We start from the raw sequence: 23,890 nt of genomic DNA, 5'->3' as shown, positions 1-23,890 counted from the left end.
CCCAGAATGATGGGTTGTTTAGCCCATGGTTTGTTGTTGGGATAACTGCTGGGTTGTTTAGCCCTTAAACAACCCATCAGTCCGGGTTTGCACATCACATTGAAAATTGAGAGATTGGAAGTTGTTTACAGTATGTGGAAGTGGTTTGTGCATGAACTGGCCCGAGGCAGCTTATTTCAGAGAAAGGAAGAGCTGAGTAGTGGGATCATTCAACAAGTTTTCTTGGATAAGGAGCACTATGCCGCTCTTTCCAGTCCAGAATAAAATTGTTGTGATGGTTGTGAGGAGGTGCTGTCCATTCTTTACACGTCTGAGAGAAGCACTTAATTGCCCTCCTGTTTTGATTGGTATGTATAGTGTCATAGCAGTTACCTCATGTTTGCACTGTGGTCTTGAGCAGGCTTAATGCCCAACTATCCTTATGAATAGCTGCAGAATTGCTTATAAACATCGGTGACTTTTGTATGAATATATAACAATGTGGTCAGTTGGGTGCAATGCATAAAAATGGGTGATGTGATGAGGATGATTTTTCAGTAGCCTTGTGGTTTTTTATGCATTGCTATGAAGTACAATGCTTTTTTCATCTATGTATGGCTTCTAGCCTAGAACATTCTAACTCACCTTACTGTTCCATATTTCAAATTAATTCTATCCAAGAAAATGTAAGTGCAAAATGTTAAAATAGCTGAAGGAAGGAATCCCACCCCAAAAAGGAAGAAATATTAATTCAGCTTCTCTGACCTTTGCTGTATTACAACTGGTATTAATAGTCTATGAATTCCTAGTCTCTTTGTTCAGACCATCACTTTAAGGAAACATAGTATACAGCACTTGGGTGTGACAGGATGTGGTTAAGCTTTAGATTGTTTTAGCAAGTATTCTTGAAGTTAGAGTTTTTGGGCAAATATTAATGTATGATATTGCTTTAGTTTTAGTACTGTCAAATATTTTCAGTGCCTTAATCCTTTGCAGAATCTCCTTGACTTACAACAGTCACAAAAATAAGTATTGTAGGGGGATGGTGCACACCACCTACTATTTCTTTCCCCCTTCCCCTCTGCCCTGTCATTGCTCCAGCATCTGAGTGTTCTCCTGTTAGAAAAGGAAGGAAACATTGAGGGTAGCAGCAGCCAGAGTGCTTCACTATGTTTGCTTATCAAGCATATCAGTGCACTATGGCTGCTGCCCTGTCTGAGTGCACTGGGTGTGTCACTATGCCAGAAAATATTCAGTGTATAGATGCAGGAGCCAGAGCACTTCTATGTAAGGAGAGGGGAGGAATTGGGGTGCTGTAACTCTTGCCATTCTTGGCAAAGGCCACATGAGGTCAGAGACAAATGGAAGCACCTCTGCGTATCCACTCTAGTATAGAGCTGGTAAAGGATGACAGATGTGTGGGCTTTCTCTCCCTCTGTGCCAGTTGGGTAGTTGGAGCTCCAGTTGCTTGGAAGGTGCAGAAACAAGCTTTTGCCCATTATTATTAGTTATTACGTTTCTATACTGCCCCATAGTCGAAGCTTTCTGGGCGGGTTACAGAAGTTAAAACATTTAATACAATATAGAATGTTTAAAAGCTTTGTATATTGTACAAACAATATACACAACATGTAACTAAAAACAACTTTGAGCAGTCAGTCATAACTAAAGACACATCCGTGATCATTCTTCCCCCTCTGTAGCTCCAGTGTTGGGAGGAAGCTTATGGCTTGGCTCCCTGCTCACCATGAGCCAAACTGATGCTGTGTTTGTGTCTACAGACATATGAAGCATAGCTACAGCAGTGCCAGTGGTTCCTCCGGAGAAACAGCTAAGTGCTCTAGCTGTTGCATCCCTGCACTCCCTTTATGGGAAAGAGTTTATATGGAGCAGTGATGGGGCTATGCCTGGTTGACTGGAGGCAATTTTTACTTTCCTCCAGTGCACTGTGCATTCAAAGTCTGTGGTCTTGGAATTCAAATAATTTGGTTCTAGTTTCCTATATTGGAAAGAAAAAACAGTAGTCCCACAAACATAACTGTTGCTTTCTGTGTGTAGGTCAAAATTCTGCACTGTTGTGATTTCTGCATGCATTCTTAGCTTAATCCTTCTTGATAAGTAATTGGAATCCTGTGGCAATTGAGGTTTTCAGCATTCAGATCTTTCTCCCCCTCTATCGTGCTTTACCCTTGTAATCACAATAAAATGTGGCCTCATGCAGAGAGTTCTTGGAGAAATGCTGTAAGTGAAAGAACCTTGAATGAGCATCCCACCTGCTGGTCCCTAAATGTAGTGGCTAGCAATAATCAGCTGGCATTCATATTGCATTCCTAAACTTAGCTTCCTTGCAATCCGGAAAGATGTTTTACCTTAGCATCCATTTTAGCAAAAGACTGTGGCAATCCTCCAAGAAGGCATTCTTCAAATATTGACCACAGTGGAAAACATGAGTCTGTGCAAGCAATACCATATTGGATTTTACTCAGTAAGGTTGTTGAATTGTTTTGGGTGTTGTGAATGGTGGGTTGTTGCTTGTTTGTTCATTACACTTATACTGCACCTTTAAATTGTCCTGAGGATTGATGAAAATTCTCAAATAGGGCCTGCACTAGAACCTGTAGTGGAATCATTATATAAGTTTCAAAATAGCTATTCATTATTGATATGGAAACTCTTATTGTATGTAAGATTGTATAGAAAGTTTTGCAGCATTAATGTTGGCTCTGGCTGCATTCAGACTATAGGGCTATTCACATCTAAGGGCAGCAAATTGTGGGTTAATTAACTGTGAGTTAAACAACCTAAAGTTAACTTAACTACTAATTGTAGGTTAATTGTAGTTGTTTAACCCAAGATTAACCTATAAGTTCAGACATCACGGAGCAATCTCTGATTAGCCCAATTCAAAATGGCTGCAGAACATGTCTGGAACATGCTGTGGGAAATCCTGGGTTAATTAACCCACAATTTGCCATGGTTATGTGCAAACCAGGTCATGGTTTGGTGTTATGTTCACAAGGAGAGCCAAGCCTCAGGCTCATGTGCTTTCTCCTCCCCTCACACTCTGGGGATTTCTAAATTGGCTTTGTGTTTGTCAGTAAACCATAGTTTGCCATTGTGTCTGAACATAGCAAAATGTGGTTTACGTAACTCATAGTTTTATCCTTGTTTTATCCTTGAGTGAAGTATGGCTGATTGAACTATAGTTTGTCACTTTCATATGTGATGGTAAACTATGGTTTGTTAGCCAAAAGGAAGTCAGTTAAGAAATCTCCTGAGGGGAGGAGATGTTTCAGACCCAAGCTCTGCTATAGAATCATAGAATAGACAACAAGGCCATCCAGTCCAACTCCCTGCTCAATGCAGGAATCCAGGTCAGAGCATCCCTGACAGATGGCTGTCCAGCCTTGTCTTGAATTCCTCCAGTGTGGGAGAGCCCACCACCTTCCTAGGTAATTGGTTCCATTGTTGTATTGCTCTAACAGTCAGGAAGTTTTTCCTGATGTTCAGCCAGAATCTGGCTTCCTGTAACTTGAGCCCATTATTCTGTGTCCTGCACTCTGGGATGATCGAGAAGAGATCCTGGCCTTCCTCTCTGTGACAACCTTTCAAGTACTTGAAGAGTGCTATCATATCTCCCCTCAGTCTTCTCTTCTCAAGGCTAAACATGCCCAGTTCTCTCAGTCTCTCCTCATAGGGCTTTGTTTCCAGTCCCCTGATCATCTTTGTTGCCACTTCCTTGACTTGCCACTTTGTTGCCACTTCCTTGACTTATAATATTTGTTTTCATTTCCTACTGATTACAGTGAGAACGTTATTTATATGTCACCTGTTAAACAAGTAACAGTCATATTTCTTCCTTTTAGCCTCAAGGAATAGGTTCACCTAGTGTCTACCATGCTGTGATAGTTATATTTTTGGAATTTTTTGCGTGGGGACTCCTGACAGCACCTACTTTAGTGGTAAGTGATACTTTTTTTTTCTTTTACTTACTGCATTTTACTTATGCATAGTTTTCTGGCATATGTGGGCAACTTCAGTGAATCACCCAGTTCAGATGTAAATTCCTAGCTTGTTAAACCATAGTTTAGCACTTGGGAACAAGGAATTGGATCATGCACGCTCTCCTTACCCCTTGTCTTCTCCCTTCCTTGCTGTTCGAAGTTGCTTTAAAATCCCGATTAATAAACTGACAGTAGACCACAGTTCCCTGTTCTGGTTATAACAGCTAATTGCATTTTCATTAAACCAGACTGTAGGAGTTGGGGAGGGAAGGTGGGAGGAGGGAGTGCCTGGCTCCACTGCTTATTCCTAGTTGCTAAATTATGGTTTAGCATGCTAGGAATTGTGTCTCAGAACCAGGAGTCTTGACTGGAGACTGTTGCAATAATCTTGGAAGGATGTTTGACTTGTCAGTTTTTCTCTGCTCTCAAGCATGCTTATTTGGAAAGAAGTTGCATTGAAATCTGTTAAATGCGCCTCCAGGTAAATGTATTTAGAACTGGTGAGAGTGATGGGATGTTTGCATGCGTGTGGGGGGGAACCGTTTCACATAAGCATACAGGAACTAAAAGCAAAACTTCACAAAGCAAAAGGGAGAGCAAATACATGTAAGAATCTGTGCCGAATCTGCTTTCAAGTCTTCTATTGTGATTTGTTGCTATTCATGGATTTGGCAAAATGTTTTATTAAAGGTAATATGTAACCATCTGTAATAGAGTGTGTGTGCAAGAAGCATAACATAATAGAGATGTTTTCAAGTAAGCATTCTGTTTTCAATGAAATATTCATGTAATATATTCTTAGTAGACTGGTTTGTCTTGTATTTGATCTAAGGTAAAAAAAAGCAAACAAGCCACTCTTGTCTTTGAAGATACTTCTTCATCTTATTAAATGAAAATTGTAATTAAACTATTCAAACTGGCTTTCTGGAGAACTGGAAGCATTAAACAATCCCTTAGAGGCTATGTTTATATAATGTACAAGCTCTGTTGCTCAAATACTTAAACATGTATAAATATACTTAGAACTTCTAGTGAAAACTCTGCTCTGATTTTTCTTTCCCTGTCCCCCTTCTCTGATGGGATAGTGCAAATCTGCTGTGATAAGTGGATTTTCTTAACAAGTGCCCTTTAGCTTTGAAATCCACAGGCTTGTACTGTGGACTACACAATGCAACATCACAAGCATTTACGTTAGAGTGAAACCCACAAAACAGGCTGGCAACATCTGGGGTGGGTGGGTATGGTTTAGGTTTTTGTAATTTACTTAAATAAGAGGTCTTATGGATTCCAGTGTCACCTAATCCCTCAGAATGCATGCCAGGCATGTCTTCTAACTTCCCGTACTACCCATCTATGAGGTCCAACCTTTCTGTCACATTTATTTCACTGAGAACATACAATTCCAAATCCTGTATGTAGAATAGTTCTACACTTCCACACAAATGCAGATTGTGCAGAGTATGCAAATAAGATAATGGGATAGCAAACAAACTCCTGTCCATTAATGCTATTTCTGTGTTTGTATAGTCAGTGATGCTTATTGTGTGCTATTCAATCATGACAGAAAAAAATCTGCACTTAGTATCAGAATGTTGTATTTTACTAGCTCCCTAACATTGCCTGTACCAAAGTGGCATAATTTATTCATGGGGAAGGGTAGCTAAAAGATCAAGTGCAAGAGGTGCTTTGCCTGTACTTCTGCCACCTGACTATATTTATTTATTACATTTATATCCCACCTTTTATATCTTGCAAGGAACCCAAGGCAGCATATATGTTAGGGCTTTCTGCCTAATGTGGGTAGGAGGTACATCAGTTGTTGTGGTGTTGCTCATGTTAGAAGACTGCTAACTCCATGTTAACTCCATCTGATACGGCAGCTGCACCCCTACCTTCCCGACCATCTGCTCCCATCGGTAGTACATGCTCTGGTCTCCTCTCGTTTCAACTACTGTAATGTGCTCTACGTGGGGTTACCCTTGAAGACTGTTTGGAAGCTGCAGCTGGTAGAGAATGCGGTGGCTCACCTGATTAAAGGCAGCCGCCAGCGAGATCAGATCACTCTAGTGCTGAAGGAGTTGCATTGGTTACCAGTTGTTTTCCAGGCCAAATTCAAGGTGTTAGTTTTGACCTTTAAAACCCTACACTGTTCCAGCCCAGCCTATCTCAAGGAGCGCCTCCAGCAGCACCAGACAGGCCGCTCAACAAGATCAGCCTCAGATGGCCTTCTCTCTGTCCCATCAGCCAGGACAGCTAGGGAGAGGGCCTTCTCTGTGGTGGCCCGCACACTGTGGAACTCCCTCCCTAGGGAACTCCACCATGCTCCCTCTTTAATGAGCTTCCGCCACGCATTAAAAACATGGTTGTTCAGGCAGGCATTTGGGGTGGGTTAGGGAGGGTATTTTTAGAAATATGAAGTTTTTAATGTAGTATTTTATTGTTTTAAATTGTTCTTTTGTTGTACATCACCCAGAGTGGCTGGGTGACCAGCCAGACGGGCGATTAATCAATCAATCAATCAATCAATCAATCAATCAATTAATCAATCAATCAATCAATCAGATAAATAAGACATTCTCATGCTGAGTGACACAGTTGCATCACATGCTATTGCTGCAACAATTGCATGCCCTTAGCTATAGAAGATGTCACTGTTCTTCCTTCCCCCTTCATACTTCAAACAGTCCACTGTACATTACAAATACTGATTTTTTTTCCCAATATTGTATTAGCAGTAGTGAGCATTTTCTGCTGTGAAGGGAAGTTAATCATTTCTGCCTGTAGATAAGGACTCTTTGATAGTGATAATAATTGTGGCTAATACCTTTCAAGTATTCTTGTTTCTGCTACTCTAAATATGCTGCTGTATGAGTGTTCTCTGCTAATATATCATGTGCATAATTACTTCACAGGTTTTGCATGAAACCTTCCCAAAACATACATTTTTAATGAATGGCTTAATCCAAGGAGTAAAGGTAAGATAAGACTAACTGTTAAATCCTTCTGTTTGGGTGTATCTATAAATAGCATGTCTTCCAATTAGAGCCCAGTGTATATAAAGCACAGCAGCTGAAGTTCAGTACTAGTTGAAGTTGTAAATTATGGGCAAGACCAAACTTGACTGCTCTCAGTCTATGCTTGACTTCTTAGTCTGTGGTGGATGAAGTGCAGAAGATGTTATAGAACCTTGTACTATTCAGTCAGGCACACTTCAGTCCAAGATATCCTTCCCTTCAGCTTGAATTACTAAAACGACAAGCCCACGGAATAGCACCACCTTGCTCGTAGACAGATGTAGCCACCCCAGCGTGATTATGAAGGGGCTTAATTATGGTTTCCTGAATCTTCAAAGAGGCATGCTGGAGAGAGACGTATTTGAGTGTCATACTCTCTCTGGCTCTACCAGAAGAGGCATGTGAAGCCCCACCTGCAGTCTGAAATGATACAACCCAGATACAGGTTTATTGCCTTGGAGAGAACTAGGCCTGAGTCCAAATTGGAATTTCACAGGAACATCTGTTCCTTCATTTTTATAGTGGAAAATATAAAGGCACTTGTTTGTTCATTATTGTTGCCCAAGGGTTGGGAGGCCTCCAGCCCAAATGATTTGTAAGGCCATATTCCGCACCTAGCCAGAAGGCACATTTCCCCCTCAAAAGTGCCATTTTTGAGGAGGGCTTATAGTAAGGCCAGTGGTTAGTTCCTAAAAATACCCTGCACCATCCCAACCGAGTGTGCCATCCTTCCATAATTTGGTTCCACAAATCCTTTCATCAGCATCCACTGTCCAGCTCTGCCCAATCAGGCCTGAGCACTCCCATGCAAGCCACATACACAGCTCTTACCTCATCACTTTCCACAAGTCATTATTTGCTGTCCACAATTCTGTCATCTGCCAAAATGGCCTCCAATTCTGCCAACTTAAACATCCCTGTCATCCAGATTTCCTCTTCCACGGGCCACTACCATGCCCCCTTTACACCTTTCCTTTTGGCTGCTTCTCTAGACACATTGTATTTTTTAACTCTCCTCCAGTTCAGTGCACTGTATTCCATTCTTATACTTCCTGCACTCCTTAGCACATGCACTGTTCGTGTAAAAGGAATGGTGTGAGATGCTTCACCGATGCTGAAGCACACTATGTCATTAGGAGATCACTTAGCCTTGAAGATGGCACAATAACTTGTGTCGAGTATTATACGAGGTGCCATGGTTGCACTGAGGAACCCAAAAGATCTGATAAGTCTTATGTTTGGCACCTTGCCTCTGACTATCAGTTTTACTCTATTTTCAGATCTCTTGAGATGATGATTTTCTTGATTCCTGTAACCTTTACAAGTCATAGACTAAATTGGCTTTCATTCACCATCCCCTCTACATACTTTCAGCAGCCTGTTAAAACTCTTTGGGAGATTGTAGCCCTCAGTTTGTGATACTGACATAAAGCAACAACATGACTTCTGAACGTAGCCTAACATAGAGTTAGAGTATTGCTAAAAAAAACTTCCTCAGGTGGCGATAGGCATTTTTTTCCTGAGGTGGTGATAGGAATGTTTTAGATCAGTCTTAACGACTTGTACTGAACCTACACTTCAGATGCAACATTGTTGGGGAGGAAAGGGTGTGGGGAAGAATGTCCTTTGAAAAGTATGTCACAAAAGCTTGTGTCAGCCCCACAATTTGTGTATTTCAACTTCCTTTTTCATTCCTATCCAACTTCCAACTTCCTGCAGTCCATTCTTCATTTTTGTTGGTGTTGGCTGCCCCCAGAGTGTTAGGTTTCTATCCCACATTAGTCTCCTGACCCTTCAGAGAAGGGAGAGACAGCCAGGACAGCCTTGCAGTCTTGGAAACAGCAGTGCTTTTGTCCCCCTCAGACTGGAACTATTGCCACAGAGAGATAATGGGTGGGTAGAGGTGATAGCACTGTAGAACTCTTTACAGCCTTGCAGTTATGTCTGAAAACGTTACTAACCCAGCTGCCCACAGATCATTTGGGGGCATGCTCAAGGATAAGAAAAGAATTCCTCCCTGGTCATCTGGAGGTAAGTCATACTCATAATGGGCATCCTAGTAAGTGAGCGTTTATTGGTCTGCTTTACAGCACAAGGAAAGGCTGCTGCAACACTGGCCTCCAAAGCAGGAAGGATCTCTGTAGGACTTCATTTCTTTGTTTTAGTGGGCTAAGAGATGGCCATAACAGCCCCATCATACACTTTGTTTATGTGAGGGAGGTCCAGCATATGGGTGCTGCTACTCATCGGTTTGGGAAAAATTGTTAGTTGTTCCAGTAATGGGCAAATTGTTCCTTTGTGCAAAAGTAGGCCTGCAAATAATGTATCAGGATGTTAAACTTTTCTGCTGTCCTTTTTCCTTTCAGTGTGTGCATTTTCCTTCACTTAAAGTATGTGTGCTTACTTCACAGGGCTTATTGTCTTTCCTGAGTGCCCCTCTGATTGGGGCTCTGTCTGATGTTTGGGGCCGAAAATCATTCCTGTTGTTGACAGTATTTTTTACTTGTGCACCAATTCCACTAATGAAGATCAGCCCATGGTTAGTGACTCTTTCAAAGTCTGCCTTTATATATTGGTCATGTTAATCCTGTGCAGCTGAGTTTTGTTACAAGTCTAGTTTAAAATGTCACATTCCTCTTCAATTCATTTCAACTGTCTTTGTGCAAGCCTTGATTAGGCCTGTTGGCAGAGTGGCAGATCGCTTATCAATGAATTCATTGTGTAAGGCATAGAAAACTGTCCTTGGCTTCTCTGCTTGTTTTGCTCACAGACAAAACTGGAGGCTAATAGGGCAACACTGCTGTTTTTGGTATGCTTCAGACTTTCGTGGAGTCCAGTCTCCAAGCTTGAAGTACAAATCTGGTTCATGGACCTCTCATATTTCTTTCACTAATTTTCTCGACAAGAATGAACTCTGTATATGTTTTGCCATAGGAAATAGATATGTCTTAAGTCACTGTCCCTTGAATGGCTAGTTGTTTGTCATTTTTAGGTCTATTTCGCTGTTGAAATACTCACTTTTTTGTTACTCAAGGAAGTTATCTCCAACCTACAGTGGAGAATTGCAATTATCCAAAGCAGTAGTGGAATGTACAATAAAACAGAGACCCTCTAATTACAAGGCTGCATTATTTGTCTGGTCAACCTATCCACTGCATATTAGACCTTTTTTTCTTAGATTTTTGTTCAAAGTGGTGTTTGGACATAAAACTAGTGTTGGCTTTACACAAAAGACACTAGCACAAAAAGATCATGGACAGAATCCAAAGAACTACTTTGAGTGCTTCAAAGGCTTAGGCATGGCAAATGGGAGGATTTTTTTTACTTTTTGTTTTGAACAGCACACACTGCTCTCTACTTTTGAAGCTCCTCTCAGGTTCCAAAGTGATTTGGCACGTGGCACAGGAGGGTGCAGTGTGGAAAACACAAGTCCAAAGCCCCCTTGAGCTGCAGAGCTATCTATATGTTTCTTTGGATCCAGACCAACATATTTTTGAAGAAGGCTTTTATTGTGCTGAAACTAGCACTCAGCATAGCAGAAGTTCTTAATGCTGTTGGTGCTGTGCATGTTTGCATATTTGTATCCTGCTCTTCCTCCTGGTGTATAGGGGATTGTTCTGTTTACCTTCAACACTGGTAGGTTAGGCTGAGAGGTAATGACTACCAAGAACTGTGATCTTCATGACTGAACAGGTCCTTGAACCCAAATTTCCCTGATCCAAATCTACATCTGGTTGCCTGTATGGAAATATGCCCTGTTCTGGATGGGTTGTACTCCCTCTGAAGGATCAGGTTCAGAGCTTGAAGTTGCTCTTGTACCCAGCATTGTGTCTGGAGTTCTGGGTGGTTCCTGTTGATAGGAGTGCCTTTGCCCAAGTTTGGCTGGTGTGCCGGCTGTGTCCCTTCTTGAAGAAGGCAGATTTGGCCATAGTTACACATGCCTTTGCCAATCCAGATTAGATTATTGTAATGTGTGCTACATGGGGCTGCCCTTGAAGAGTGATTGGAAACTAGTGCAAAATACAGTGTCAAGAATGCTTTCTGGTGCTTGCATATTATACCAATCCTGTTTCATCTGGCTTTCTGATTTCCAAACCCAATTTTATTATTGCTTATAAAGCCCCAAACAGCTTGGGACCAGGTGAAGGGCCTCTTTCTCTCACATGAACCTGCCTGTTGGCTGCAGTTGTCAGTAGAAGCCGTGCCCTTGTCTTCTGCCACCAAGGGAGGCATGCTTGGTGGCAACACAAGACAGGCTTTTTTCAGTGGCAGCACCCTGGTGGAACTCTCATCTGAGGAAAGTCTGGCTGGCCCCATCTTTGATTTGAAGGCAGGCAGCAGAGATATTGTTATTCTGCCAAGTTTTAATGTTTTTTTAAATTGTTTGGTTTGTGAATCCTTTTCTATGCTGCTTTTTATGCTACTGTTTTAAATTTTATTCTTTACTTTATTAAGATGTATGCTTATGATTGTAAAGTGCCTTAGAGGCCTTCTGAGGTCCAAAAGGCAGTATATAAATATTTTTATAAATATTTAGCTCCATAAATGTAGTACGGATTGTATGGAAGTAATGGTCTGTGCCCAGAGGACCAGCAGGTTACATTAGACAGACCATGCCAATGTTAGGGAGGTATTTGGGGATTGACAAATAAGTAGACGAGATATGACAGGGAAGAGTCACATTGCAGAAAAGGTGATGCAGCTCAGGTGGTACTTGAGGATTGCCTTGGAGAAGGAAAGCAGATTGACAAATAGAGAGTATAAGGCAAGTATAGGAAGCAGCACACAGAAGGCACAGAAAAGGAGTGAGTGAATGATTCAAAGGGGGCTAATAGCATATGGGCATGTGAATACATCTGGATACAGTTTCATGGTGGGGTGACCTATGGTAGGCTTCCCTGTCCTATATAGTACAACTGTAAAGCAAGCTTCCTGAATGACTCTTAAAGATACGAGTATTATAGAAATGGTGGGAGAGCAGTACTGAGCTGTATTTAATGAAATTGAATTCCGAGTAAGTTAATGGCTATCTGGAGTAAAAACTATTAACTGTTGAAATGGTTCTCCAAAACACTTTCCAAACTTTTTTTAGAACTATTTTTTTTAATTACATCAGAGAAGGGATAACATTATGCTTAACTTTGCTAATATAAGATAAAATGACATGCTATTTGTAGAATGGTGCTTTGGGCTTTTATTTGTGGTGCCCTTATAGTAGACTTGTGTTGGGATTTTTTTTTTTTTAGTTTAATCTGGAGATGTGTCCTATAGATGTGTCCTATACACAATTCACTTTTTATAGCTTACTCTTACAGATTTGAGGAAAAAGTGTATCCTAGTTTTCTAAGTTTTATGTATGCTATCCAAAGTGCTTTTACTCATTGTTGATTTATTTATGACTGTCAGGATAACGGTTGGAACAATAAATGCTATGCATGTGCAACTTGGGCAGCCAGAATTAAGTAGGTGAATGTCTGAACCACTTATTGATCAACTACCTTTAATGTTTCCATTTTAGTTCTGATCTTATGGTGTCTTTTCTTCTTAGGTGGTATTTTGCTGTTATTTCTGTCTCTGGGGTATTTGCAGTGACCTTTTCAGTGGTGTTTGCTTATGTAGCAGATATAACCCAAGAACATGAAAGAAGCATGGCTTATGGCTTGGTAGGTTTGGAGTCCTTCTGTATGTTTTAAACACAATATACATTAGTAATTATAACTTTTTAAATATAGTTTGTAACAATTTACTGCCTGTGTACAGCCTTGAGTTCTTCTCTATTAGCATTTTAAAGTACAGCTTTATATTTCCATCTTGTCAGAACACAATATTCTTTATATCTCTTATGCTGATTCATAATTTAAGTGATTCTTCAGTTATCTAAAATCAACACTTGCTACAGGAAGAAATGATCCAAATCTCAATGGTCGCAATTTTTTTTAATATTTTGTGTTAAGCATCTTTATTGCTCTGTGAGTTGCCTTGAATTACAACTGTGTGGCAGAAAGGTGGTGTGAAAATATTTTAATAAATAGTATTGTCTCCTTTTTCTGATCAAGGAGTGTATCTTTAAGACTTGAAGTACTTGGGAGCCTCAATAACGGATGTAGTTACTCACTAGAAGTATTCTCACTGACTGTCATTCATAGGTTTCAGCTACTTTTGCCGCAAGTTTAGTTACCAGCCCTGCCATTGGTGCCTACCTTGGTCGAGTGTATGGAGACAGTCTGGTGGTGGTCCTAGCTACAGCTATTGCATTATTGGATATTTGTTTTATCCTTGTTGCTGTACCTGAATCATTGCCTGAAAAGATGAGGCCTGCCTCATGGGGAGCACCGATTTCTTGGGAACAAGCTGACCCATTTGCGGTAATGTATTTAAATATTTGGTAAAGTGACTGCTATGGGGTTATTTGAAACTCTGGAGCTTTCATTCATGTGTATTGTTAGGGTTTCTTTTGTTGCTAATTTAGTAAGTGATTCAGCTAGACACAAGGGTGAGCAGAAGGTAAATCTCTAGATGTTTTGAACTTCAACACATAGAAGTCCCTGCCAAGCATGACCAATGGTCAGAAATGCCAGCAAGTTGAAGTCCAAAGCATCTGGACATCTACTTCCTGCTCACCCTTGAACTAGAGGATTTCATGACTTCAAGCCCTCCTCTCTTGACCTCTCCACCATGTGTGTTTGGCTATATCCCTGGCTAGTTTTTAGTTGTTCATTGCTTTGTTTACTTAACAAGATTGGATCTGGATAGACAACTTGTGTCCCCAGGGTGGATCCTTCTTAAGCTACATAGCCAGCTGGCTGCTGACCTGGCCCTCTCTTTCCACGCACTTGTTTTGGTCAGATCCTTTCTCTTGTCAATCACACCCTCTGCTGCATCGCAAGGGCCCTGTCTGTCTTAGATTCTGTCCGCACTGGCTGTTGGATTTTTCCAGCCAAGTGGGAGAACCATCCTAACTGTTTTAAAATGTATATTTGGGGCCATGTCAAGATCCAAAAGAACAAAAAAGGTGAGCACATTCTTGAACTCAAGCAGGGGAATGAATAGGGGAGGGCCAGAGGGAATCCACCTCTAATGGCCATCAGGAACCATACAGAGGACTGGGTTTTGTCTGTTTTAAGTTGGAGGCCCTGCTGGAGCAAGGCAAAACGTCTGTTGCAGAAGAAATGCTTAGACCTAGCTAGCTTTTGTTTTTTGCTTTGACCTTCTGGAATGGTGACATGAAAGCAATTAACAACTTCCTAGAAATTCCCTTCTGTATTGATGGGGGTGGCAAGACAAAAAGTTTCAGCCCAGAACAAGATGAGACCCATATGAATATTAGCTTGTTTACAGTGTGGAGACAGAGAGTTGCAGAGATTTCACTAGTCAAGGGAGTTTGATTAGTGAAAGGAAATATCCATTGTGCATCACTATTAGCCTGTGCCATTGGTTTCATGTTGATACCCCTACTCTGGGGGATTGTGTCAGCCCAGCATTGGAGGGTTGTTTCCCTTTCTGGACTGTATCTTTCAAGTGTGGTGAGGTCAAGAGGAAGAGAGTCATTGTTGCCAGATTTTTGTTTGGTTTGTAAGGAACCCAGACTTAGTTCTCCCATTTCATTGTAGTTGAATAGAAGTAGAACGTGTGGCTAATGAGGACCAGTTGGAGGAGCTAAAATTGGAATCAGGCAATAATTGGGCCATGTGGATTTTGCTATCATTTTTTGCCGTAATTCAGGTACTCAGTTGAGTAAGGCATGGAATAAAATACCTGCAATTCCAGTTAACAATTATAAAGAAAATGTTGAAGTAGTAACTTCCATATGTGAAACTTTTCACCATGTCTCAGTTTTACTCAGTGTTTTATATATTCTCAGTTAACAGTATAGTCATTCTGTACGAGATTGCTCCCCGCCCCCAAGTAGCATAATAGCACATGACTGCTCAGCTCCAGGACCAGATGAGCAGTTTCTAATACTTTTCTGCATGCTTGAGATCCCCCAGTATGCAGAAACCCCTACTTTGTCTGTGGGTGGCCCCCTTCACTTCCCCACTGAGACATGGGACCATCAAGTTTGCTTTTAGTAGAGGTGATGCTTGACATCTTTTTCTCTTTCCACATTGTAGTCATTGAAGAAAGTTGGTCAAGATTCCATAGTGCTGCTAATCTGCATAACAGTCTTTCTCTCCTACCTCCCTGAGGCAGGCCAATATTCCAGCTTCTTCTTGTACCTCAGACAAGTAAGCATTTGTCTAATTCTCTTGATTGAAGAATGGGGGATGACAAAAGCCAGATGGATTTGTTGATTAAGTTGCTAGTTCTAGTTGACTTAATCCAGACAAGATGGGGGTACTATGGATTGGGAAACCAACTACTTAAGATAGAGTTTTACAACTGGTCTTAGATGGGGTTGGACTCCCCTCTAAAAGAGAAAGTGCACAGTCTGGGAGTCCTTCTGGACTCTGAGCTAACTGGGGAAGCCCAGGTGGCTGCAGTGTCCAGGAGTGCATTTTACCATCTTAGGGTGGTATGCCCACTGCGGCCCTCTCTGGAGAGGACAAACTTCGCCTCAGTGATCTATGCACTAGTGATGTCCAGGCTGGACTGCTGTAATGTGCTGTAAGTAGGGCTGCCTTTGAAGATGGTTCACAGCCCGTGTAGAATGCAGCCGTCTGAGTACTGGTGGGGGCAAGGCAATTTGATCACATAATGCCTATACTGCACCAGCTGCACTGGTTACCAGTGTTTCCGAGCCCAGTTTAAAGTGCTGGTTTTGACTTTTAAAGCTTTAAACGGTTTGGGACCAAGTTACCTGAAGGACTGCTTTCACCCTTATCAGCCTGCCCACTCTTTAAGATCAGAAAAAGAGGCCCTTCTCATTTGCCCACCTGTGAGAGGAGTTAGGTGGGTGACCACATGTGACAAGGCCTTCTCTGCAGTGGCCCCCACCTTTGGAACAAGTTGCCATCAGAGGTCCGCCATGCTCCATAATTAGGAAGGCTTTGAAAGCATATTATTTTACCATGGCCTTCTCTTGATAGACTCCTGTTGTTGCTGTTATTGCTGCTGTTGTTGTTGATGGTTTTATTGTTGGCTTTTATTGTTTTTATTGCTATTTTATTGTGTTTATGTTTTTATTGCTTTTAATATTTTAACTGTTTTAATTATTTTATTGCTGTAAGCTGCCTTGGGAGGACTTCTGCCCTGAAAGGCGGCCAAGAAATGTTTTAAATAAAGAAATGAATAAAATTTCTGGGGTTGTAATTCCATCAACAACTATGCTTGAAAAGGATGAATTGCTTGTATTTCTGTGTAGAATCATTTGCTTTCTTTAAAATCAGACTCATTTCCTATTGAAGAAATGACTAGTGTTCAGCACCTCTGTACAATAGTAGGAGCTCAAGTGGATTAATTTAGCTAACTATCTTCAACATTTTATTAAATTTAAAGATATAAATATAACTAAAAACGTTTATGTGACTTGACCACACTTTGTCATTGATATTTAAAATGAAATGAACAATTTTTTTTATCTAGATAATGAGATTTTCACCAGAAAGTGTTGCAGCATTTATAGCAGTCCTTGGGATTCTCTCCATTGTTGCACAGGTAATTATAACTGACCATCATTCCCTTGTAGAGATTTTGTCCATAGAATTCCTTCCAGAGGTTGACTGACTTTTTTCAGTGGAGAGCAACTAAGAGAGGCATTAAAACAATTTATCCCATAGTCGCTGGAGATGTGGAAAAGCTCATGCAGATTATACGCATATATTTTGGAGGTGTGGTAAAATTAAACGCTTTTGGCAGTAAGTATGGTATTATTCTGAACAGAGTACGGGCTATAACATTTCAAAGGAACCATTAAGAGTATTATTACTTTTAAAAAAAGATGCTGTGAGGAGGCTTCAGGGGTCACGGTACAATCAATCCCCTAGGTATTCCTGGTTGTCGAGCAGCAGTAGCCAGCCCCAGTAAGGGCTGGTTCAACAGAAGAAAGGGGAATCAGAATGGGGGCTCTTTAAATGAATCCAGTACTCTGAGGGAGGAGGAAGAGGTGGGGCAGAAGCACAGGATAAAAGCCTGAAGGCTAGAAGCTCAGGGGAGGAGGAAAGCTGGAGTAAAGAGGTTTAGGAAGAGTGGCTGAAAAGAGCAATTAGAAGAAACAAAGACTGTAAAGTAAAGAAGGGGATAGGAGGAAGGGGAGAAGAGCAGCTGGGCTTCATTGAAGGCCAGGGACCTAAAGCCGAGGAGGGGCTGCTAGCAAACGCAAAAGAGACCTGCCTGTGCAGTCAGCAGCAGTCAGAAGCCTACAGAAGCAGGTGGATGGGAAAAGACTGGCTTAATTCCCCAGCAAACTCAGGAACAGATCATCCTGACTCTGCAACAACTCAGCCATCCATATGTAAGCAGTCCCTAAGCTTCTCCAGCTACTGCTCTAGGGTTATGCATTCTAAACCCCCAGCTACCTGCACTGTAGACCTTCAGCCTGCTCCAGCAAATACTTACTGAGTATTTGCTCTGAGAGCATACATTCCAGTCCTGCAGCTACTTACCTCATGCTGTAACCTTGTATTGAGACCCTGCAGACACTTACTGATAGTGATCTAGAGACTATGTGCCTTATCCTGGAACTAATTACAGTTGCCTAGAGGAGATTCTGATCCTGCAGTTACTGATTTGATTGATCCTGTGCTGTAACAGGAATTAATAACATCTATAATTGCTGTATTTACATGTCCCAGTAATCATTTGGGATGCAAAGAGGACAGAGGGGCAAATTCCACTTGGCAGAGGGGGCACACTTTGGCAGATGCATTGGTGTTGAGATGATTGCAAACTTATTAATAGCAGCTAAAATGTCAGTTGCTGTGTATTGAAAAAACAAAGTGGCACCACCTTTGATAGGTTCTATAGGATTTGGGGCATAGCTGTAATGCATAAACTGGCATATTATGTTCAGGCTTATGAATTTATAAGGAAGTGGTCAATTTTTATTAGTTTCTGAAATGATAAATTTGAAGATGATGTACATCCCTCCTCAGATTGTTTATGTTAATATATGGAATCAATCCCTTGTAGTCCCTTCGTTTTGTTTATAAAATTCCAGTGAAGTGACCTGTAAAAAACAAAACAACCTTCCCCAGCTTGTTGCCCTCCATCATGTTCATCACCAGCAACCATATGATGGGAGTTGTAGTCCTTTATGAAGAGCAGGATAGAAGTCGAATAAATATGTGGGGTGAAAAGAAACTGGAGTTTTCTCTGCAGGTGGTAGACCATGTTAGGTTTATGTATACTCTGTGTCACGATGTTTGTTGGTCATGATGCTTCTATTCAGGACTAAGTCTAAAGTTGCAGCCATAACATGGGGGCTGTTTGAAAGAGTTCCACATGCTGGCTGTGATATGGGCCATGACTTAGTGTAGCACTGCAGTGTGGCTGGCCTACGTGATAAGTAGGTTTTCATAGATTGCAGCAACTGTTGCTGAGTAATATTCATATGTTAAGTCTGCTGCTGAAAGCCATCTCATAAGAATTGGGGCCTGAATAATATAGTATGTGGATTGATGAACATTTCTGCGACGAGGAGCAGGTGGAAACCTAACACTGCTTCTCTTTGCTTTCTCCATATGCATTTATTCCTTTTTGTTGGCATACCCGGTATAACTTCAGCAGAGTACTGGAGGCTTTTACTTGGAAACCTTTCAAGGAGTCTCCCAAATGGCAGCTATAATGTAAGGGTATGTTGCAGTCTACCAAAAAGCAGCAAACTGAAACTGTGGCCTGCAGTGATGAAGCATAACGATTGCTATTAGGATGTATGTATTTCGGAAAATATTTTAACATTCTAGAATGTTTGATCATAAACGGCCATCTTGTGTCTCCTCCTCTTCCATGCACTCAGTCTCTGGTTATAAACCAGATTTATATGACTCATTAAGAATTAACCAAACATTTCTGTAGCTAACGCTTCTAGCAAATCTCTGAGGTGTTGTGTTTACTTACAATAGTCATATACAGTATTAACTAAAATATGGGTACTTTCCTCCCTTCAGACAATAGTTTTGAGTTTACTTATGAGGTCAATTGGAAACAAAAACACCATCCTGCTGGGCCTGGGATTTCAAATATTGCAGCTTGCTTGGTATGGCTTTGGCTCAGAACCTTGGTAAGTAACTTTTTGCTGTTTTTAATATTGTTACTCTTTTGGCATACTCTGTTCTTGATTTAGAAGTCTCTTTAAAAATTATCCCTCAGTATTACATGACTCATAAATGCTTTTATTCAAAGTATTGGAGACTGTACATGTTGTAACTTAGTGATTATTGTAATGAGATCTCTATTCAGAACTAGACATTTAATGATGGGTAGAATTATGGTGGAGAAGAAGCATTTTGACAGTAACTACCCATCATCCTTTGCTGTTTCTGTGTAGAACTTAAATGTGGTGTTAAGGCTATTTTGTTGCTGCTTTCTGCGCTATTAGCACTGATTGCCTTTATGCAAAAATATATAAAACTGATGCATTCTTGCCACAATGAATGCTTAGGTGCCCTAATGGATGAATTCAAACTGAAATTGACTTAACATTCTGTTGAACTTGTCAGAGGTGATTCTAAATGGTAGCAAGACATCTTTACCCTTATCAATTGTAATTTTCCCCCCTCCAGGATGATGTGGGCAGCAGGGGCTGTTGCAGCTATGTCTAGCATCACATTTCCAGCTGTTAGTGCACTTGTTTCACGAACTGCTGATGCTGATCAACAGGGTAGGTGTTTAAGCATCTAAAATGGAAAATTGTCATCTCCTTATTGCTGGATATCTTGCCATACTGGGAATTGACAGGTCTTCCTACCCAAATAATGGCAGCATATTGCTTTCATTAGAATTTACAGACAGCTGTGTCTTACAAGAACATTGATTACTAGTAAAAAGATCAAAGTGTTTATCAGCAATCCGGAATTATATGGAGACAGTTTCCAGGCAAGGGAGGCAAATACTTGTTGAACATGCAGTATCTTTTGATCATGACCCCAGTGTAGGAAAACTTTTGCTTGCAGCTGACTGCTTTGAATGTTGATTGTTTTCTAGGTGTCGTTCAAGGAATGATAACAGGAATTAGAGGACTCTGTAATGGATTGGGACCGGCACTTTATGGTTTTATATTCTACATTTTCCATGTAGAATTGAATGAACTTCCAGTGAATGTAGCCACACAGCACCCTTTACAGCAGCAGGTATTGTCTCCAGTTTTTTTGTATGCTTAATGAATAGAACAAACATTTCACACATGCTTTTAAAAGATACAGCTTTACCCTCAGTCTAAGGATTGCATGCAGCTCTCAGCATAGCTTCATGTTGCCCTCAACCTAGTTTCATGTGGTCTGAATTTCATGTAGCCTTCAGAGATGGGCTGGCACACAAATCAGGAGAGGTGTTACACACAGTGCTGTATAATTCTGCAAAGTTGCGCACCTCACCCACTTTTGGATTCTGGCTCTTCCCACCGCCAGCATGCAGCCCCTGACAGATTATCCCTGAGGGGATGAGGTCCTTGACAGAAAAATGGTTTCCCATCCCTGATGTAAACTATCTATGCAAAATGCTCATAGTTTGCAGGCCTGTGTATCACATGGGTACCTTTGTCAAGGAGCAGCAGTTGGCACACCTTCCCTGCTGAGCATATATCATTTCACATCTGGCCTTAGCATGTATTTGCCCACATGGCAGGTCCAGGCGTCTATCTTGAGCTATTTCTGAAGGCTCAGTGAAGTCCTGATTCACACTAAACATGTTATATGCAGTAAGAGGGGGCTTATGAGCTGGAGGCTCACCCTTGTGCCTCACTAAATACAGGGTAGTGCAAACTAGGGCCTTGTTTGAACTGGTCCAGTTTCTTAAATTCTTCCTGTCTTTGTTTCATGTAACATTTGTGTTTACCAATCAACTTTCCCATTGTGTCTCTCTTCTTCTAGTAATTAGAATCTTTCAAAATATTTCCTTCTGTAAATCTCAGCGCCTCAAATAGCTTATCTGTTGACTGAAAGTATTAAAGGGCATTTGTTTTGCCATTTTGAGTAAAAAGAATACTATCTGTCAATAGTTGAAAAAATTTTCTTTTGTTTAGTCTGTTTTACACCCTGTTGCATAGCTTTGACAGTTGAAAATGGCAGTGATCCACAAGTGAATGAGGACTTTTACACTATGGTGAAAAGCCATATGCTACTTAAAACTGATTGAAAAATGCCCACGTCACTTAGGAAGGGCATGCAACAGATTTTGCCAGCAAAATTCATGGAAGCAGGGTTCCAATTATTACTAGGCAAATATATTATTTTATTGGTCAAAGCCACAGAGCCATTGTGTACTCACACTTTGTTCTTGACTCTGTTCCTGGATACAAAAAATAATGCATGAAGAACCCCACATCTCTACTATAGGTTAACAGATCACTTGCCTGTTTGACATTTTGTAAGATCTGGAGCAGTTCTGCAATTTAAAGTCAAACATGCCACACAGTCAGAAGCAAGTTTAACAGGTTATTGTTTTGAGTTTACTGACTCAAAGTTCAGTGTCCTTTAATCTCTAAGGCTAGTGGGTGGGGGTGGGAAACTTGGTGTAAGCAAGCACAGTGCCATTTTTGTGTGCGGTCCATTCAATTCTGGCACAGGACTGTCGAAACAGGGACATCATTTAAACAACTGAACTAAAGTGCTGTTGGTTTTTTTGTCTTAAATTTATTCTGTGTTTTTCTTCCAGAACTCCATCATTCCTGGTCCCCCGTTCTTATTTGGAGCATGCTCTGTATTACTGGCTCTCCTTGTTGCCTTGTTTATTCCTGAACACACCAACTTAAACGTTCGATCTAGCAACTGGAAAAAACACTGTGGTAGCCATGGCCATCCACACAGTCCACAGGCCCCTGGGGAGGCCAAAGAACCTTTATTACAAGACACAAATGTATGACAACAAAACTCAAGGACTCCTAGAGCGAGTTTCTTTTTACTCTTTTTCACCTGCAGTTCTGGATGCACATTCCATTTCCATTGAAAATGTCATTTCTTAAGGTGGTCTTAAGAAATTTATCTCTTTGCATGAAAATTGTGAGAACCACAAAAAGGAAGTGGAAAATCCTCCAAAGAAGTTACAAGTTAAATTATTTGATTAAAAAAAAAAACTATTTAGGATTTTTGCCATAAAGTCCTAATGAAATATTAAATTCTTACATCTTAATTTTGAAACAAAACTATATATATTTCAGGTATTGGCATGTGTTCCTGCATCAGTTTCCTGAAGGTGTTAAGCTTTATTCTCTTCATGCTGGTCTCAATGAGACATACTAGCAGGACTTGGGCACCCATTTATTTTATCCGTAAAATCTTGGGTCAGATGAAGTCAAAGCCTTAACATAGATGCACTTGACCAAGAAGGTGAATTGGGTTGACCTTGGACTTTCAAATCAGTGTCTGGCAGGCTTTTTTTTACTAACACAATCATGTGTTGAACACACATCCTGAACAGTACACACTCCTTTAAGTGCATTATTCTGCTAATTCTTTGTTCTTTGAATTAAGTATAGTATCAATATGTAGTACTTAAACTAGTGGGTAGTGTGAGCCTGGAAGATTTTATTACTGGCTCCAAAATTCTACCTTCCTAAATACAATTTGATACCACTATGCTTTGGAGGTTTTGCATAAGGACCTCAAAACTTGAATACACAAACACAACTCTAAGCTGATAGCCTTGAAGATGTCAATGTGCTCTATATTGGATTGCCTCTTCTATTTCTTTAGACAGGATCACTAGCTATTGAGCATGGAGATAAGGACAAATTACAGTTGATCTGCCTTCTCTTACTCGGTTATTTGTGAGTAAAATCTGTAGGGTGAGAGATGAATGGTAAGTACCTTGTCTAATAATTGAAGTGGCAATCCTCACTCTATAGTGGCCTTTCAGGACTGTCACAAGTAACACTTCAGAGCCAAGGGTTAGTCCTGCAGTTTCAGGACCACAATATAGGAGAGAGCTTTATACAATTACTGATGTGAATTTCTCTAAAAGTGTATATTTTTGTGTCCAGTTGTATTATTTAAGTGTTCCTTTGTATAAAATGTGTATAAAGTATTGTATAGTTCAAAATGTTTTCATCTTGTGCTGTGGTTATTGCTTAAGCTTTTTTAACTTTCACCACGGTTGACTAAAAGCTGGAAAATATGTAAATATACTGTTAATAAAGTTGAATATTTTAGTGATTTTTAAAATTAATTCTTTGAAACAATAGTTTATAATGAGTTTAAAGCTATGTTGTCATTATTCTGCTTTTCTACCTGTGTATGTTCTTTACTAATGGAGACACCAACCTATATTTATCTTTGGTACAGGCCACTCGGAACAGCTAAATGAATTCCCCAAGGTTTAGTTGAAGTTTTCTTTAGCTGTTATAAAACTTGAGAGGGATCCAGAACTATATAGGGCCAAGTGGAGAATGGGAAGTTGTGTAATAAATTACTAATGCAGGAGTGCTATTGTCCTGCTGTTGCCCTTCTGCTGCCCTTCTGCCTTGGTAGAGCAGAGATTCAGTCTTTCAATACTGGGGAAGAGGAAGAGTTTTGGCAGGTGCAGGTTGTTTTTTTCACTCTCCATGAAGTGACAGTTTGCTTATGCTGAAATTCCTTCTTACTGTTTTTAACTCAGGAACTTGTGTAGCATAACTAAAGATTTTATATTATCTCATTTAATTTTGGTACATTTTTGTAGAATTAACTACAGCGATGTTTACAACTATAACTACTTAAGCTCTAGCCACATTTAAGTAGCTCTTCTGGCAAACTGCTTTATAGTGTGTTGGTCTTGTATTGAGGCAGTAACACAGCTGTTGCCTTAACTTTTCTTCTCTCCCCT

General features: G+C 40.6%; 1 protein-coding gene across 2 annotated transcripts in view; it reads left to right on the top strand.

The window, feature by feature from the left end:
- SLC71A1 (solute carrier family 71 member 1) overlaps window positions 1-23,295 on the top strand; it is a 42,669-nt gene extending 19,374 nt beyond the window's left edge. For both annotated transcript variants that reach the window (XM_084851758.1, XM_084851757.1), the window contains exons 2-12: window positions 3,846-3,941; window positions 6,896-6,958; window positions 9,409-9,536; window positions 12,546-12,660; window positions 13,144-13,362; window positions 15,109-15,222; window positions 16,520-16,591; window positions 19,042-19,154; window positions 19,657-19,754; window positions 20,078-20,223; window positions 21,746-23,295. In XM_084851758.1, the coding sequence (XP_084707884.1) occupies window positions 3,846-3,941; window positions 6,896-6,958; window positions 9,409-9,536; window positions 12,546-12,660; window positions 13,144-13,362; window positions 15,109-15,222; window positions 16,520-16,591; window positions 19,042-19,154; window positions 19,657-19,754; window positions 20,078-20,223; window positions 21,746-21,952 (1,371 nt within the window). In that variant the 3' untranslated portion in view covers window positions 21,953-23,295. The remainder of the gene's footprint in view (window positions 1-3,845; window positions 3,942-6,895; window positions 6,959-9,408; window positions 9,537-12,545; window positions 12,661-13,143; window positions 13,363-15,108; window positions 15,223-16,519; window positions 16,592-19,041; window positions 19,155-19,656; window positions 19,755-20,077; window positions 20,224-21,745) is intronic.
- The last annotated feature ends 595 nt before the right edge of the window (window positions 23,296-23,890 follow it).

This window comes from Heloderma suspectum, chromosome 4 (genome assembly GCF_057233095.1).
Source record: "Heloderma suspectum isolate Gila_16-S chromosome 4, 16-S_ref, whole genome shotgun sequence".
NCBI classification, from domain to species: Eukaryota; Metazoa; Chordata; class Lepidosauria; order Squamata; family Helodermatidae; genus Heloderma; species Heloderma suspectum.
This window is presented reverse-complemented; position numbering and strand designations above follow the sequence as displayed.